Source organism: Crocodylus siamensis, chromosome 5 (genome assembly GCF_052110815.1).
Source record: "Crocodylus siamensis isolate JL-2025a chromosome 5, ASM5211081v1, whole genome shotgun sequence".
Lineage (NCBI taxonomy): Eukaryota > Metazoa > Chordata > Crocodylia > Crocodylidae > Crocodylus > Crocodylus siamensis.
The window spans coordinates 196,729,270-196,742,469 of NC_143399.1; the positions used below are offsets into that span (position 1 = coordinate 196,729,270).

A 13,200-nucleotide genomic window follows, 5' to 3' on the forward strand; every position below is an offset into this window, starting at 1 on the left:
CAAAGCAACTGTGCTAACAAAAGAGCACTCACGATAGCAACGGCTGAGCTGTGCTTACTCCAGCTAACTTAAGTTTAAAGCTCATTACTCTCGTGGTGAAGGATTTGGTGCGTGGTTGGTCCTTGATTTAGGGGCAATGCTCAAATTATATCTCAAGTTATAATCTGAGTCAACTGCGCTCAATGTGTGCTGCTCCCCTGCCTCTGCCTTGTACCTTTCCCCTGCAAAGTGCCATCACCCACAGGTAGTGGTTTTTAGTCGCTTCTATGAATGGACTTTGGTGACTTTGAAAAGGCCACCTCCAAGATACCTGTTGGCATTGAGGTGGCCAGACATATCATGGCAGTGAAGAGAGGTTGTCATGGACAGAGGAGCAAGGGTGGACAAGCCCATTCCCCACCCTGTCGGTGCTCATGCATCTACTGAATTACTAGTCTTCTTCCCTGTTCAGTCATGGCAGTTCATTCTGCATGTTTGGATTGTATTTTGCAATAAGACTCGTGGAGATCCATGCATCTAATGGTTCACACTTGGTGCATCCATCATCACTATATCTGCTAGACCTCCTTGTTTTATCCACAGAATCTGATTGCCGGTCGAATTTCTAACGCAGCTGTGTAAGAAAGGCTGTTTTATTCTGAAGACAGCCCACCTAGAAGCCTATTACAAGGTTTCTCAATGCATCATTTTGTGAGATTTGTTTGAAAATAATTTCTGTTAATAACAATGTATTAGCTCTTATGACTTCTCAGGCAAGAAACACTGAAAAGTTGCTGACTTCAAGAAAGGATAGTAGGAGGGGGAGCTGCCAACTGTCGTTGCTTATTATTGGCAAATTAGAAATTTGTCTTTCTTTGTTTCGAGGGAAGAGTGCTCATTTCTGCATTATGGAGATGAACTGTGAAACATTCACAACTGATACGATTCTGTTCATAGAAAAATATGAAAATAAAGCACAAATCTGAAGTCCAGGAAAAGCTTGTCCATAAAAAAAATTACAGAAGAGCTGTTGTAGACACTTTGGGCCAGATCCTATTCCATTTATTAGGCATCCAAATGGACTTAGACACCTAAGTGGCGTCTTATTCCACCCTACTTCAGTGTCTGAAACAAATGTTAACATGTCAACTTTGGCAACCTGCCATCACCTGAGCCAAGGACTGAGCCACAAAAAGCAGTGAGTAGGAAGGGAACGCATCCACCTTTTGTCCTCTTTTTCAGGGACTCAAGCAGGGTAGAACAGGATTACATTCAAGCATCTAAGTCTACTTCAACACTTAACAAGTGAAATAAGATCAGGTCCTTTCCTCATTTGACAAGGATGTGGCTTTATTTAGAGCTCTCACCGGCAGAGTTGCCAACTGCTCATAAATTTACGGACTCCCTAAAGAACACCCTAAAAATGCCTGTCTGTAAAAAACACAGAGCTACCACAGTTTTAAGTTCCATAGCAAGAAAAAATGATGTTCCTTTGTCTTTTCAGTGCTACTCCAGCATGCAAGACCCCTCCGCTCTCTCTAGAAATGTTCTGTCACCAGGCCACTGTGCCTGTCCTCTGCCTCAAACAGCCACTCCCAGTGAAGGTACAGAAAAGGGGGGCAGCGCTGCTTGGATGGAGCTGTGGGCCCGGAGTAGGAGGGGTCTGTGCCAAGATTGGGGAGTGGGACCAGTGGGAAGGTGGGCTGGGGAGGGCAGCAGGATGCAGGGTACAGTCAGGAGTATCACAGTAAAAACACATCAGTAAAAATGTTCCTGTCAGTAAAAAACATTCAGCTTGTCAGTAAAAATAGTATTCTTGGGTTGGCAACAGGTAGTGTGCCAGGCCAAAACCTTGATATAAGCACTCTGAAGACCAAATTCAGAATTGGATATATTTAAAAAAAAAAAAGTGTGTGTGTGTGTATTTGTGATCACAAGCCTGTCTAGAGCACATCTGTGTTTTTTCTGTGCAGCAGACTTTGCTCACTCATTCCCACCCCAGTGGACCAGCTCTTGAAAATAAGGTAACATAGCTATCTTAGAGTAGCCCTGAGACTGTGCGCTGAGAACGGCTCTCAGACTCTCTGCCTCCGGCCTGTCTATTTGTGTGGCCTATCTATCTGTGTGTGCTCAGGGCTGCTTAAGATAGCTAAATGGCCTGACTGCCAGGATGTAGTGCATGCAGAATGGAAGTGAATGGGTGGGGTATGCTTCACTGAAGTGGTCTTTGGTGTTGGACAGAGGCAGTGGAGAAAAAACTATGCTATTAGATCCCAGTATTTGGGAAGTCTGCAATGTAGATGGTAATCTAAATAGTGACTAGACTGAAATCCTGAAGCTAGGACAGTAGGGGGTTACCCTCAAGTGACTTCAAAGGGGATCCTTGGAGGGGTGTTGCAGAAGAAGGGCTAAAACTGGCATTTAAAACATTGCTTAAGGAGAACAGTCTCAAAACAGATGGATCTCATTTGTAATGTGGAAGAAGAGGAGAGGGAAGGGAGAATTAAGCAAAGAATTGATTTCTATCGAGGGGAGAAATACTAAGGTTCAGTAGTTATTTCGCAATATGTTCAAAAGTGACACCTCTTAAAAAACAGCCTGTGTGCAAATATGTGAGCAAAAGTCCAAATCTGCAAGTGCAAATAAGTGTTTATACTTAGGCATTAGGTAATCCAGCATCTAACTACTTGTCTTGTACACACTAGTGCTAGGGGGGTTTTCTACACAAATTCTTGTTGTGTGCGCCAACTGAAGTATGCTTAGGTTCAAAGGTCAAGTGCAATTTTTAAATTTTATGTGTGTGTGTGTGTGTGTGTGTGTGTGTGTGTGTATTTCTATGAAATCTATGAAATATATGTATATATCTGTTCATCTCATGCTCTGGATCTACGTACAAATGTAGAAATACAGTGTTAATTTATTAATTAAAACACATGATCCCAGATCTACTAAGCCAGCTAAACTCCCCAGCAGAAAATAAATAAGCCATAAAAATAAAGCTCTGATGTGTTTGACAGACTGGAATATAACTGCATCAGATTGTGAAGATTTTTTTTTTTTACCTGTGTTGAAGCCTTGCCATTGAGGCCATTTGACTTTGTAGATTGAGTAGACATGGACTTTAACACTATGTTCGGGACAGCTTCACTCTCCGGGGAAAAGCATTGATTGGTTGAACTGGGGGTTGAGCACACAGGTCTGAGGCCCTATTTAAATCCAGTGTCCTGTTCTTTGCAAAGGATGGTGACTACTGCCACCCATTAAAAGGCCTATCCAGCTAGAAATGCTGCTGAACCACAGTTGCAGCGGGGCAAGCTCACAGCAGGGGCGGGAGTATATCACAGGATGTTAGGTGTTTTCAAAAGGCTGTAACTCTGGACTGCTTTAAGAGTGAAGTCCCTGTGGTTAAGAAATTCTATTGCTCATCCCATGTTCCTTGCTTTCCTGCAATGTTGCCTCCAAAGGAGTTAAACAATGAAACCTGGAATGTGCAGAGTCTATGTCGGGGTGGGCAAAATGCGGCCCATGGGCCAGATGTGGCCTGCCAGGCCATTCTGTCCAGCCTGCAGGGCCCCCCCCCCAAATTTTGAAAATTAATATTTATCTGCACCTGACTTCCTGTCATGAGGCCCTTTATAGCTTGCCACAACTCAATAAGCAGCCCTCCGCCCAAAATAATGCCTGGCCCTGGCCTACGTGGAACTCTGAGGAAGAAGATCTAAGCACTGGAGACCCTGGGAGGTAGTGGGGCCGGACAGCAGCCCTTCTTTCATTTTTTATTTTGTTTTAAAGAAATGTTTCTGGTGTTCCAAGCCAAATCAATTCCAAATCCCTGAGTCATTCAAGAACCCTGGTGCCCTGTAACCAGTGGGGTCCCTCAAGGCTCTGTCCTGGGACCCATACTGTTCAACATCTTCATTAACGATGCGGACATTGGAGTCAGGAGTGGACTGGCCAAGTTCGCCGATGACACCAAACTTTGGGGCAAAGCATCCACACCAGAAGATAGGCGGGTGATCCAGGCTGACCTGGACAAGCTCAGCAAATGGGCAGACGAGAACCTCATGGTGTTTAACACCGATAAACGCAAGGTTCTCCACCTTGGGAGGAAAAACCTGCAGCACCCTTATAGGCTCGGCAGCGCTACGTTGGTTAGCACTACAGAAGAAAGAGACTTGGGGGTCATCATTGACCACAAGGTGAACATGAGCCTGCAATGCGATGCTGCGGCTAGTAAAGCGACCAAAATGCTGGCGTGCATCCATAGATGCTTCTCGAGCAAATCCCGGGCCGTCATTCTCCCCTTGTACTCGGCCTTGGTGAGGCCGCAGCTGGAGTACTGCGTCCAGTTTTGGGCTCCACAATTCAAAAAGGATGTGGAGAAGCTTGAGAGAGTCCAGAGGAGAGCCGCGCGCATGATCAGAGGTCAGGAAAACAGATCTTACGATGACAGGCTGACAGCCATGGGACTCTTTAGCCTGGAAAAGCGCAGGCTCAGGGGTGATCTGATGGCCACCTATAAGTTTATCAGCAGTGACCACCAGGATCTGGGGGAACGTCTGTTCACCAGAGCGCCCCAAGGGATGACGAGGTTGAATGGTCACGAACTCCTGCAAGACCGTTTCAGGCTGGACATAAGGAAGAATTTCTTTCCTGTCCGAGCCCCCAAGGTCTGGAACAGTCTGCCGGCGGAGGTGGTTCAAGCACCTACATTGAACACCTTCAAGAGTAAATTGGATGCTTATCTTGCTGGGATCCTATGACCCCAGTTGACTTCCTGCCCTTTGGGCGGGGGGCTGGACTCGATGATCTCCCGAGGTCCCTTCCAGCCCTAATGTCTATGAAATCTACGAAATCTATGAAACCATGTGTGGCCCTGCTACCGGCAAGCATCCTCCACCCCTGCCTGGGGCTTCAGATGCTTCCCAATCTTTTCGCGGGCATCCTACATGCAGGCCCAAAACCGGAGACTTGGGGCTCGGATGCCCCCGAGTATTGCTTACCCTCAGCCACGTGGCTAAAGGAGTAAGCTGGGGAGGAATCTCCCATTTCCATAAGGTCAGTGTAAAGCCAAGATCTTCCCACTGGAAGTAAAACTGGGAAACATTGTCTCGGCCAGGGTACTACCCCCTGCGAGAAATATGGTTTTCCCCTGCAGCTAGGAAAACCGCCTTAGTGGCCATGGTGCAGCATCCCACATCTCAAGGAAGACTATCAGGCAGAGGTCAGAGTCTGGCAATAGGTCCTATAGTCCCAGAGATAGCAGAAGCACACAGTTAGTCCCAGAGATAGCAGAGATAGCAGAAGCACACAGTTACTTGAAGCACACAGTACTCAGCAATTGGATCCACTCATTACAGGCTGCATGTATTGCTCTGTGCAGCACTGCACATGAACACGTCTTCATCAGAAATCTTTGGAAGTCTCTGTTTTGAAGTCTTTGTAAGGCATCAAGTTCTGCCTTATTTGTAACATTTTGATCATTCATACTGTGTACTTGGGTGGGCATTAGCAAGCCAAAAAGCAGCGTCTTACCTTCTAGGGCACTGGTAATGATGCTGACGGCGCTCACTGCTCTTTGTCTTTGAAATGGTATATCGGAATGGTCCACTGCAAGGTGATGCGGCACTAAGAGTTGCTTCCTGCTCGCTTCCTCTGAGGGAGAAGTCTGTTTGAATGACAATAGGTAAAGTTACATACAAATCAGGATGAAGCTGGAGGCCAGAGCCAGCCATGGGGCAACATTTTCAAAATTGCCTACGTGCCATTTTCAAAGCAATCAAGGGCACTTAGAAACGTGGGTTCCTCCCTAAGTTAACAGGTTTCAGGCCATGTCACTTTTGAAAATGGCACTTTCATGCTTTTGAAAATTTTACCCCTTAATCTTGCTTGCACAGATCCAGACTAAATGCGTATAGGATGCAAGTGAGGACGAAGGGCATTTCTGACATCAGAGAAATAGCAATTGTGCTTCAGCAAGCTCTTTGCTTGTGAAAGAAGCCCTGCTTAATTACAATAATTATACCATTATTTCTGAAATGTGTTAACTGTTTAATTATATGGGTAGCAGCGGGGGAAAAGGGGTGTGACTAGCTCTTGGTGAACAATAGCTCCACTTACTGGCCTCTGATATCAAGTAAAGCAAATGCTACAGGTGAGGAATGACTCCTCATCACAAGGCTTTTCTTGGTCTGCAGTGTTGCCAGCTCTCAGGCACGTACCCCTCAGTCACGTAAGGTGTTATTTAAAGAAAACATGTAGCTTTCAAAGCCTTGTGGCTGCAGAGAAAACCCTGAAAAATATAAACCCCAAGGACAGAAACCAGAAGGCGAATCAACAGATCCCTACATGGATTATTATTATCATTTTATTTAATATTATTTTTAAGTCAATTTCATGATTGGTCGAAAGCTTGGCGTGGGCCTTTCTGAACCAGCCAAGAACCCAGGACAGTTGCATGCATGGAGCAAGCCTTGGATGTCATGCTCACAGGAACAGAAGCAGTGGAAATTACCGTAGTGCAAGCTGCTACTTCTAGAGCCAAATTTTGAGTCCTCTGCTCCTGCCAATACTGACACAGAAGAAAGGCAGGGACAAGTGCTGAGGATGCTAGGTGTGGAGAAAACTCTACCACAGATGACGTGTCTGACCTAGGGCAACTCTCTTAGCCTCTTTGTATCTCAGTTTTTCATCAGTAAAGTAGGGATAGCAACTGCGTGGTCAGCATTCATATCAAAATCTGAGTCAGATACTATGATAATGGAGCTATACAAACACCTAATGTAGAGGGATGGGGCTGGGCCGCCCTTTTATAGTGAGACTTATGGACAGATGAAGGGAGGAGAGGCTTCCCTTCCTAATGCTGTATATAGGGGTAAGAATGGCTGCTTTTGCCCTTGTCTGCAGTCAAGTGAGGTGCTTGTGAAAACTCCCCTGACCTGCCCAGAGCTCCTTAGGTCTGAAATGATCCCAAGGAACCAGTGCAAGGCCTGTGTGTGGGGAGACCAACCTACAGGCCTTGTGGTTCTGCACAAGCTTTGTGTCCCAGGTGTTCCCTTTCCCAGCTCCAGTTCACAAAACCTCACTGGGCGCCTCTACACATGCTATTACAGTGTATGTGTAAACTGAAGAGCTTATTGCTTCATAGTTTCTTGCTCCTGGGTGTGTCGTTTGAACGTAAACCCAGGAGCACAGCACGTGGAGCCAGGGCAGAGCAGCCTGGCAAGAGGTGCTGGGGGTCAGCATGCCAGCCTGGAGCTATTCCCCCAGCTCAGTGTGCTGTGGAGGAGCTGGCTGGGGCACAAGGCAGCTTCAATGCAGGGCTAGCCAGCAGGGTTCCCCCACACTGAAGCACCCTCATGCCACAGCCAGCCCCCCAATATCTACACATGCGGTGCTGTGGAGCTTTTTACTCCGCAGCACGATAGTACTTATATTCAAGTACTATCCTGCTGCAGAGTAAATCAGTTTACTCCAGCCTAATGGAGGTGCACATGGTGCTAAGACGTTTACTGCACAGCTCATTAGTTAACTAATTTGGACGGGTCGATGTCGACCTGGGAGGGTGTGGGCAGCGGAGTCCCCCAGGGCTCGGTCCTGGGGCCGGTGCTGTTCAACATCTTCATTAGCGACCTGGACGAGGGTGTGGAGAGCACCCTGTTCAAGTTCGCTGGTGACACCAAGCTGTGGGGTAAAGGGAATACACCGGCAGGCAGGAACCGCATCCAGGCAGACCTGGATAGGTTGGAGAAGTGGGCAGATCTGAACAGGATGCAGTTCAACAAGGACAAGTGCAGGGTGCTGCACCTGGGGAGAGGGAACCAGCGTTACGGTTATAGGTTAGGGGCTGACCCTCTCAGCAGCAGAGAGGGATCTTGGAGTCGGGATTAACTCCAGGATGAATATGAGTCGCCAATGCAACGAAGCAATAGGCAGAGCCAACCGCACCCTGTCCTGCGTCAACAGGGGCATCACTAACAGGTCCAGAGAGGTCTTGCTGCCCCTCTATGTGGCGCTGGTCAGGCCGCAGCTGGAGTCTTGTGTCCAGTTCTGGGCGCCACTTCAGGAGGGATGTGGAGGAGCTGGAGAGGGTCCAGAGGAGGCCACTCGTATGGTTGGGGGCCTCTGTGGCAGCCCTGTGAGGAGAGGCTGAGGGACCTGAATCTCTCCAGTCTCCGCAAGAGGAGACTGAGGGGGGATCTTGTGGCTGCCTACAACCTTATCAGGGGCCAGCAGCAGGGACTCAGGGAAAGTCTGTTCACCAGGGCCCCCCTTGGGGTCAGCAGGAACAATGGCCACAAGCTGAGGGAGGAGAGGTTTAGGTTAGATATTACTTTACTGTAAGGGTGGCCAGAGCCTGGAATAGGCTTCCCAGAGCGGTGGTGCTCTCACTTCCCTGGAGATCTTCAAGAGGAAACTGGACAGGCACTTGGCTGGGGTCTTATGATCCCCGCCACCCCCCAGTGCTCCTTTCTCCCCATGGCGGGGGGTCGGACTAGGTGATCTGGCTAGGTCCCTTCCCACTCATTGATTCTATGAACTGCGGAGTAAATCTCTTGTGTAGATGCACCCACTGAGACTATGCACTGCCAGGGGTTTCCCCATTAGCCTCCTATGCCCCAGAGCCCCTCTTAAAGGGCACTTTCTCTATCAATAGAAGGGCTCTGGAAGAAAGATACTTTCTTTAGCTTCTACAAGTTGCTTTTCTTGTCTGTATTAGGAGTTCCTAACCCTTTTATTATCTGTTTGCACAGCACCTGAGAGAATGAGGCCAGTGTGGGAACCGTTAGATGACACTATGAATAATGGTGTTCTGCAACTTCAGAGATAAAAATCTCAGCTACCGAAAGACTTGGGAAGAGCAAGGTATTTTAAAATAACACTTCAGACATTGGCTAAAGCTGACCACCAGTCATGCTTTTCCTAAATGTAAATGTATATAAGCATGCACGCGCGCACACACACAAACAAACATTAAGACAAGAGAATGTGTGTGGAGTCTCTTGTACCAGAGAAGTTAGATCGGTGCAAAACAGACAACTGGCAAAATCATAAGTACAGCTACAGCAGCAAAAGGAAAAATATTGTAATTAGAACCCATCAAAATATAATCACGTACATATGCACTGAGCAATTAGCAGTCAATCTGTCCCTGATTTATGGAGTAATGGAGTCAGAAGAGGTGTTTTAGATAAATCATCTGGCATTAATTCTACCCTCCAAAAATAAATAACCTCAAGAAACAAAGAAACCAAAACGTTTTATTCACGAAAAAAAATTGACAAAATTACAGTAATTCATTTACACCAGTTCGGAGTACACAATAAAATACATACAAGTGAAATAAAATATTACAAAAGAAAAAGAGACCAAGGAAACAAATTCCAAAGTGAAAAGAAATGGTAAAAAAAAAGAGTTCAACACAAATGAACAAATCAGAAGTAACTACTCTTCTAATCTCTTCCATGCAGTGTGAGGCATAAGGAAATCTCCCATTTCAAATCATATAATCTTTCTACCTTTCTAACTCCCCCAGTTTAGCATGGGACAGTATCCATCCCATGGGAATCTTGTACAACCCCATCTAAAAGCGGCTTGACTCATTATTTCATATATTTCATAGACTTTCATAGACATTAGGGCTGGAAGGGACCCGGGAAGATCATCGAGTCCAGCCCCCTGCCCCAGGGGCAGGAAGTCAGCTGGGGTCAGGATTATGAAGAAGGGTGCTGCATCCCTGCTTGCTTGTGCAGAAGGGCTTATAATCAAGAAGCAAACCTTGCTTGCCCTTATTTGAAAAGTATTATTGATCTCAAGGAGCAAGGAAAATATACTTCTTATGGTCCAAAATGTGCACCAAGAAAGCTCAAGGTACAGACCACACTACTTTCCTAACCCAACTGCTTATGAGCCAGGTTTATAAGCAGTGTATAAAATACAACATGCCATAGGATTGTGATGACATTTTAGGTTGAAAAGGATGAGCAACATGTCCACATAGGGTACATTAACTCTGGAACTGACTTCTCACTTATTTACGGTAACACATCATTTCTAAACCAAATGGATGGTCAGGTTCCCCTCACAGTTGCTCCAGTCCTGAAGCTGGGCATGACTTTTTATTGAACTAGGCAGTACTTCATTGGCGGGTCTCTATTCCCTGCCAACCTGTTGCAAATGGGAGGTGAGTGGGGACCCCGTTCCTGCACTGCCCAGACAGGCTGTGTCAGGGTCTGAAGGATGCTTGTACTTTGCTCTGAATAGCTCTACAGAAAACAAGAAAGAAGAAAAGTTCTCATCAGTGCAAGCCCTGAAGCATAATGAAGTTATTTAGGGATATTTAAGTTATTCTGGGATGTTCTTTGGAGGGAACATATATGTCTGTTTATTTTAGGACAGAGATAACTAATGGAGGTATGAGGAACTGGCAGCTCAGGCATTCAGAGACGGAACGGTTCCAAGAACCAGGCAACTAGGGCAGTATACATTGCATTATCCTCACACAGGCATAATGGCTCTTGGTACTTATGTTTCAGGAGAAATTAAACAAAAACAACAACCCTTCTTACAGTAATGCAGGAGATCATTTTAAAATCCGGATATGAAACCACAGTGGAATTAAATAAAGATACCTCCAACAGGACAAGGCTATTTCTATTTTGTTAGCTGGTTCACTGGAAATGTTTTTCACTTGCATCAGCTTAATTCTATAGGGACAAATATACCGTTTGGTAATTTACATATAAATGAGGATATGTAACACTGAAAAATCATTTTGTTTGGAGTGCCCACAATTCTGAAGTGTGCCAGGGCTGCTGTGTGAAGATAGGTTTGTATATGGCAATATTTTAAAGGCCACACTTGGAACTGCTACAGCTTTAATTTTCCAAGTCCCATAAAAATCTTTTCAAGCATAAAAAGGGGTGGACAGGCCACCACGCAAACAATGGACCTAATAAAGTGCCAGCACAAATATTGAACAAGATTGGAGGTGACTAGAATAGCACGCAACCTTGCAATAAAGAGTGTTAATTTTGTGGAAACCCTATTGTTCGGATAGATGCACTGTAAGCTAAAGCAGCTTGCAATAGTGGTGTCAAATTTGAATTATTAATTGCAGGTATATCTTCCCTCAGGAGTTGCCTAAGCAAAGTTTGCAAATGAACTGAAACTGGCTACAATGTGAAAGTTGTACATGTGCAGAGGCAGCATTTGAAGGACTAGGAGGCCATTATTTTAGTTTCTGAGCTAGGTCTTGGCTGTGTAACTTATGAGGGGTGATTTTGGAATCGCTTCTTTTGTTAACAAGCACTTTTTCTCTGAAAAGAGAAAGGGCTGGCATTTTGCCTTTTCACCAGTCTTGGAATAAGGTGAAGGGAGAGCGGGGGGAATCTCCTTGCTGCAGTCTCTGGCTCCCAAAAAACCCAAATTCATCAACAAAACAGGTTTTTGATGAGTGAGAACCAAGGCCAAGACTGAAAAAAAAAAAAAGTTAATGAAAATGAAGCTTTTAAATTCTGTTTAGGAAGGTAAATAAGTGACCTTATTTTCAGAAGTGCCCAGCACCTACAGTTCTCAGGGAAAGCAATTGAACAGATTTTGCCATTTCTGTTATTTTAGGGAAATGGATTAAATTTGTTTGTCCACATACCCCGTTACCTGCGAAATATTGCTGCTTGTACCCCCCACACCCAACACAACTCTGCAACGTTCATTCCTTGGGAAAAATATCAGCGCTTAACAACACCGTTACTCAACACATCTGGATCAGTCAGAAGCTCCACTGCCATTATTAATAGCTGGGCACAGACCCCTTGGCAACGTGCCGCGTGCCCCCAGGGATATGCCTACCTCGGTTTGAATATCACTGTTGTACAGGAAAAGATCTGACCAGTAGGAGGCTCAGGAATTAGCATGTGTGCACATAGGCACCTTGACAGGACCTCTAAAACCCTTTCTTTGGATGCTCCCATCCTTTCTTCAGATGCTCAAATTGGCAATATGGCACACCGAGGGCTGGATCCACAGCTCACTGATATCAGAAGAAAACTCCTGGGGGTTACAATGGGGTTTGGATCAAGCACTAACAGAGTGTTTATTCCCTTTGGGGAAGTGCCACTCCGAAAGTCCTATCTGGAAACAGGGACCTCCACTTGAAAGCCGGTCTGGTTTCATCTCTCTCCCTCTGTTCAAAATCCAATTAAGCAGCGACTCTGCTGTTCTCATGAGCCCAGTGTGGATCTGACGGAGAGGCTGACTTCCTAATGCCACTGAAGCTGACCCTCAGCGCATCAGCTACACAATATAAATATCAATGCTCCCACATGCTTGTGCCTAGCTCCAGCCCTGTACCAATTCCACCTGCCAAAATTAATGGTTTGACTGGACAAGAAGAGGCACTGTGAAGGATTATCGCCAGCTGGCTGCAGAAGAGAAGAGGGTGCAACTGTGTAGAGAACTTAACTTCTGTCGTTCCTCTAGCTGGTGAATGGTAGCACCTTGCTATTGCTAAAGGATGCTTATTGCATCTGATATATCAAGCTATCAAAAATAGCACTGTTACAGTTCATTAAGTTAATTCAGTTTATTACTAATTACTATCTGGCATATGAGATGTTCTTCTAACCTTTTAAATAACTATCAAACACCAAGACACAACAAAGCAATTGGACACTTAAGTACAACTGATTTTAAGGCAGATGAACTGAAACTTAAGTTTGCAGTCTGACTTAAGTTGTTTATTTAATTTACTATCCGTTTCTATTACAGACTAAGAACCGGACCTTCAGGCGCCCTAGACCAGCACTCAGAAAACTTGAGAAGTGGGGGAAAAGCGTAACTTTAACCATCTTACACTATCAAGAGTAGCCAGAACCGGAGTGGAGCTGAGGATCTGGGCAGAAAGCTTCATTCAACATCTGATGTAAATCAAGGGTGTCTCTAATGAAGTCAAGAGAATTACACCATGTAAATAAAACTGGCATGATAACAGGACCAAGCCCCTTTTAATGCACTATCCTATGTACCACGCTATAGACTAGAAATTTCCATGAGAGCTCACAAGAGGGTTGGCTTGGACTTCTTGCATCAAGCTTGCAAGCAATGCCTGGAATTCTATATCTGTTCTTCATTTGTACCTGAGCTACCATTGTTTGACACAGGGCTATCTTTGCCGAGGATGCCTGCAGATCATATTCTTATATTACTTTACGTTGCTCCCTA

At 45.5% G+C, this 13,200-nt stretch overlaps 1 protein-coding gene across 1 annotated transcript in view; it reads right to left on the reverse strand.

Moving 5' to 3' along the window:
- The window catches only part of SCN5A (sodium voltage-gated channel alpha subunit 5), a 317,379-nt gene that overhangs the window by 147,953 nt on the left and 156,226 nt on the right, over positions 1–13,200 (reverse strand). The window contains exon 13 of the mRNA XM_090047773.1: positions 5,515–5,647. Within this exon, the coding sequence (XP_089903899.1) occupies positions 5,515–5,647 (133 nt within the window). The remainder of the gene's footprint in view (positions 1–5,514; positions 5,648–13,200) is intronic.